General features: G+C 39.4%; 1 protein-coding gene across 1 annotated transcript; it reads left to right on the forward strand.

Moving 5' to 3' along the window:
* Nucleotides 1–5,455, forward strand: LOC106590954 (uncharacterized). Its single transcript, XM_014182130.3, is given in 4 exon segments — nt 1–95; nt 1,865–2,036; nt 3,508–5,048; nt 5,051–5,455. Coding segments are annotated over 4 exon segments (1,767 nt in total). The 5' UTR covers nt 1–86; the 3' UTR covers nt 5,096–5,455.
* The last annotated feature ends 585 nt before the right edge of the window (nt 5,456–6,040 follow it).

A 6,040-nucleotide genomic window follows, 5' to 3' on the forward strand; every position in this document is an offset into this window, starting at 1 on the left:
GAGAACAAGACAACAGCAAAGCAGTTTAACTGTACTGTTGTAGCTGAAAACATTTCATATCATACAAAGAAACAGTAGCTTCCACAATGGATCGGGTAAGTCTGGTTTTAACAGTATAGGTCTGCTGTGTTGTATAACATGTCTAGGCCTAGTTTTCATCATCTTTAAACCTCCACATTGGGGCGGCAGGTAGCCTAGGGGTTAGAGCATTGGGCCAGTAACCGAATCCCGGAGCTGACAAGGTAAACATCTGTCGTTCTGTTCCTGAACAAGGCAGTTAACCCACTGTTCCTAGGCCGTCATAGTAAATAAGAATTTGTACTTAACTGAGTTAAATAAGTTTATTTTTTTTTTAAAGTAGCTTTCAACTATATATTTTGTATTTATTATGGATCCCCATTAGCTGCCAAGGCAGCAGCTGCTCTTCCTGGGGTCCAGCAATATTAAGGCAGTTCATACAATCATGTTTAGGAATATGTGACTATGACCTAATTCTCTCCTTCCTCCCTAAGTGTGCACATGTTCACATTCCTTCACTGATTTCTTACACATTAGCCATTATTTGATCAGATGTTCAAGTGGCCGTTCTAACAAAGAAAATAAATGGCTGCAGTCTAAACACGTTGTTTCCCCTCGGGGGTATCCACGTCGAACCGGATGTCGGATTGTCATCTTAAGGGAGGTCCAATTCCCTAACGTTAACCCTCGATTTAGCTTGAAGGAGAGAGTGAACAACTTTGGTCACTTGCGGGGTTGATATGACCCACAATTCATTGCAAATTGTACATGTCACATGTCAAACTCTTGTGACCGCAAAGTGTCAAATTGAATCAACAACCCGCACTTAAGGCGTCTTAGCAAATATGAAGCGAGCTTGCTAAAAAAATAAAAAATAATATATATATATATATATATATATATATATATATATATATATATATATATATATATATATAGATTTTAGCTTTGGAAAATTGACTTAGTTTCGTAGTGATGAGTGCAATTCTGAAATGTATTGGAATAAATGACCAAACTATGGGTAACTGTAGCTAGCTACCTTGACAGGAGTGCTTACTAGGTAACGTTACATTAATAGCTTTAGGTTGGTTGTTTTTAAGTTAAACTTCAAGATTTCCACCAAGGACGTTGCCTCTCCTACAATCAGTCTCCATCGCTTGGGCAAGGGACATTTAAGGTACACTCGGATGTAAAACGTCATTCAAGGGCTGAGGGCTGTCGAGTTTGAAACGCGGCTGGAAGGCAATCAGGAAGAAGCAAGATCAGGTGGGACCATTATAGCCAATGAGAGGGCAGATATGCGTGTTTTCACTAGTTACCACAGCCACAAAGTCAAACGTCTATAATGTATTTTTTTTATATTTAGGGTTATGCATAAAGTTAATGTTTAAGGTGAAGGTTAAAATGAAAAAAATACCAGTTGTATAAATGGGCTTTGTTTGTGGTAACTAGTGACGACCAGGCACTACTTCCATACAAAGTGTTTTATTTCCTCAAAGTTGCCGGGATGTCACGTGTCCTACTTTTACCAATACACTCCTAACAACCAAGTCGTTACGAAAATGTATATATGATCAAATAAGCCAGAAGCCAGATTTTGGGCCCAGTTATCCCTCTTGCTTCTCCTCTTCCGCGTTGTTTGATAGGAAATGACTGGTATAAGAAATATGGTGGAAGCTAGCCCATGCCCACCCATCCAATGCTCTTAGATTTGTGGGTTGTGGTGAACGATTGAACATTTCAGGTAAAAGGAGATATTCGAGGGATGCACCCAAATCAGAGGTTTAGACTGAATTAATACACTATTTGGTTTAATGATCAACTGTAAACTTCTTGTGGCCAACAGGACAAAGCTAGTCCGTCCCCCTCCACACTCCAGGAGTCCCCAGGTCCACCGCCTCTCCGTACTTTACTGCTGGTTCTGGTCGACTGTAGGAAAACACCGGGGCCGAGTGGAACTGAGAGACGAGAAGGAGAAGAGGAAGATGGAGATATGATTTCATTAAGTAAGAACCATGGTGTGTGGATTAGACTACAGTCTGCTTATGTAACAATTGATTAATTATATATTGATTAAATATCTGGTAGTTCCACCTAATTTTGTGAAGTGTAACTTGGTCCCCCCAAAAAACGTTTGATTTCACCTAATTTTAACATTCTTTCATGAAGAGCACATGTTCAACTTCATAAAAACATGTTTTCCCATCTCAAGAGGTTATATGAAAATACATACTGTAGTAAGTGCCAATGTGCTAAATAAAGTAACAGGGGATTACTGAAAAGAACAAAACCACTAGTTTACATTGGTAAAATAGTCCTTTAAATTAGCCACAAAGTTGCTTATGACAGGGGTTTAACATTGAATGCTAGCTTAAAAAATATATATATATTCTACCATACCAATTTCTGGGTAAAATGGTTCACTTGTTCAGTTTTCTACAAAAAACACCAGAGAATTGATAAAAAGACTAGAACCAGCTCACCTGCTTTTACTCTATAATTTTCCCATTTGATGTTCAATGTTTATTTTGCCTAAAAGATTTTGGGAACAGTTTCACCATATTAAAACATGGGTTGACCTTAAAAGAGGGACAGATATAAATTAATCACTAATTAAATGAAATAAATAATATTAAGAAATGACTGTCAAATTAACCAAATAACTAGGGCTTTACATGCACATTCATAATTTGACATTAAACTAGTTATGGCAGTAGGCTGAGTATGGCATTAGTCATGTAAACACCTTACTTTGCTTATCTTAATTGGTGTAAGGTCATAACCGAAGTAAGGATACGCCTTTAAAATCACATGGTTTTCTGAGCAATCTTGAGAATGATTAGGACATGTAAACACTTTAATCAGAGTTATAGAAGTGTATTTAATCTGTGCATGTGCTAACACAAGCAGCGCAAGCTAACTTCTTTTGCTCGAGTCCTGTGAGTTCAGGAAAAACTGAAAGTATGCAGCTTAGAAATAGTTTTCACATACAAACTTTATACTGCTTCAAAAAGTTAACATAGTCGCTGTGGTAGAACGTTTATTTTGATTGTCAATTTTCAGGTAGCCTGATTTCAGATGTGTCCATGTAAAAAGGTTTATTAGGGAAATTGTTATTTCAAAGCATGTCAACGTTTAAATCAAACTCTTATACTAATTGACGATTCACAATAATTGTTTTATTCTGCACTTGTAACTTTACTCAATGATGGTTAAACTTGGAGAAATTATTTTATTAGTTGGGTTAAATTCTTTCTAGAAGTGACACAGGGTTGAAGAAGGGACTTCAGAAATTTAAAATTCAGAATTGTCACTTTATCAAGTCTTTATTCATATTATTTAATAACAGATTTAAAATGTAATACTGGTGCACAATTTCTACTGGAAAAATATGAAAGGGACGCAAAAGGCCTTAATTTCATGGAAGGACACATTGGTTTACGGACCCATATTTGCAAAATCTAACTATTCAATGTCTTTGTTTCACAGGGGACATCCCTAATCATTGTTTTCTTAGTGGGAAGGGCTTATCATCTGAGGAGCCTCAACAACATGATGCTGACAAGAAAGAGAAGAGTCTCTCCAGATCAGAACACCTCAAGAAACACCAGCATAGAGGTATAGGGAAGAAACTTCACTGCTGCTCTGACTGTTGGAAACATTTTGCTAAACAAGACTTGACTATTCATGAGCAAATTCACACCGGAGAGAAACCGTTCCACTGCTCTCAGTGTGGGAAGAGTTTCGCTGCATCTAAAACTTTAAAATCGCATCAGATAATTCATACAGGGGAGAGGCCTTACCCCTACTTTGATTGTGAGAAATGCTTCAAACAATCAGGAGCCCAGACTACACACAAACACACAGGAGAGAAGCCTTATAGCTGTGATCAGTGTGGGAAGAGCTTCAATCAATCAGGAGCCCTGACTAGACACCAACGCATACACACAGGAGAGAAGCCTTATAGCTGTGATCAGTGTGGGAAGAGTTTTACTCGAGATTACACCCTGACTGTACACCAGCGCATACACACAGGAGAGAAACCTTATAGCTGTGATCAGTGTGGGAAGAGCTTTAATCACTCAGGAGACCTGACTATACACCAACGCATACACACAGGAGAGAAACCTTATAGCTGTGATCAGTGTGGGAAGAGTTTTAATCAATTAGGACACCTGACTAGACACCAACGCATACACACAGGAGAGAAGCCTTATAGTTGTGATCAGTGTGGGAAGAGCTTCAATCAATCAGGAGACCTAACTGCACACCAGCGCATACACACAGGGGAGAAGCCTTATAGCTGTGATCAGTGTGAAAAGAGCTTCAATCGTTCAGGGAACCTGACGACACACCAACGTATACACACAGGGGAGAAGCCATATAACTGTGATCAGTGTGGGAAGAGTTTCAATCAATTAGGACAACTGATTATACACCAACGCATACACACAGGAGAGAAGCCTTATAGCTGTAACCTGTGTGAGAAGAGCTTCAATCACTCAGGAGTCCTGACTAGACACCAACGCATACACACAGGAGAGAAGCCTTATAGCTGTGATCAGTGTGGGAAGAGCTTCAATCATTCAGGTACCCTGAGTGAACACCAACGCTTACACACAGGAGAGAAGCCTTATAGCTGTGATCAGTGTGGGAAGAGCTTCAATCACTCAGGACACCTGACTATACACACACGCATACACACGGGAAAGAAGCCTTATAGCTGTGATCTGTGTGGGAAGAGCTTCAGTCAATCCGGAGACCTAACAGCACACCAGCGCATACACACAGGAGAGAAGCCTTATAGCTGTGATCAGTGTGGGAAGAGCTTCAATCAATCAGTACACCTGACTACACACCAGCGCATACACACAGGAGAGAAGCCTTATAGCTGTGATCAGTGTGAGAAGAGTTTCAGGACATCAGATCACCTGATTAAACACCAACGCATACATACAGGAGAGAAACCTTATGGCTGTGATCAGTGTGGGAAGAGTTTCAATCAATCAGGACACCTGACTACACACCAGCTCACACACACTGGAGAGAAACCTTTTTCCTGTCTATGTGGAAATAGCTTTGCTCATTCAGGGTCACTGAAAAAACACCATAAAGCACAAACATGTCATCTTTTATCTCCCTCTCTGGCACCGGTTCCAGATTCCTAAATACATTTTCAATAGAAAACATATTGTAAAGAGTTATCCATCTTCCATTCTCTAACAGTTTACTAAGTCTGATTACCATGGTAACCAGTGTCGCATAATATGCAGCTCTAGATCCATATGTATCAAGCGTCTTGGAGTAGGAGTTCTGTATCTTATTTCATTACCTCCTATTATCCTTTAAGTAATAATAGAATAATGTTTCAACAATACTAGGTGTGTATTCATGTATTTAGTAGATCAATAAATTAAATCCATTATCTGCTCAACCACATCTGTTTCTCACTTCATTTAAATGTTGTTTTTTTATATCAACCAGAGGCCTCTTGTAGAATACGTTTTCTCCAAAAAGATCTGCACATTTTTATTGGAAAACCCTTTACCAGGTTTTAGTGCAGCTGATGGGACATACAGAAGAATGCAGCTATAGGAATTGTAGTTGTGGTTCTCATCTTCTGTCTCTCTGGCTTCATATGGTTCAGGTGAGCATTTTTGTATGACTTATCTTTCACTTTATCATTTTGATTGTTATTCAATGACGGATTCATTTATTTGTGCAAAAAACATGAAGAAAGCCTCCAAATCTGACAAGGAGCACAGCAGGGAATGGACAGGTGAGTTGATGTCAAAATGTATTTGTTTTCTTTCAGATCTTTTCATCAGTGCTCAATTAATCTTGCCTTTCACAGTGGAACCAATGGAATAGTCTCAAGGTATGCTTATATTGTCTGTCTTTTCTCCTCTCCAGGGAGTCTCAGTCCAGTTTATGACAACGTCTCAGGCATGGCCATGGCCCCTACCGCGGCACAGACAAACATGGCGACGTTGACCACGCCAATGCCCACCTCTCTTGCTCC

This window comes from Salmo salar, chromosome 02, assembly GCF_965601325.2.
Source record: "Salmo salar chromosome 02, fSalSal1, whole genome shotgun sequence".
Lineage (NCBI taxonomy): Eukaryota > Metazoa > Chordata > Actinopteri > Salmoniformes > Salmonidae > Salmo > Salmo salar.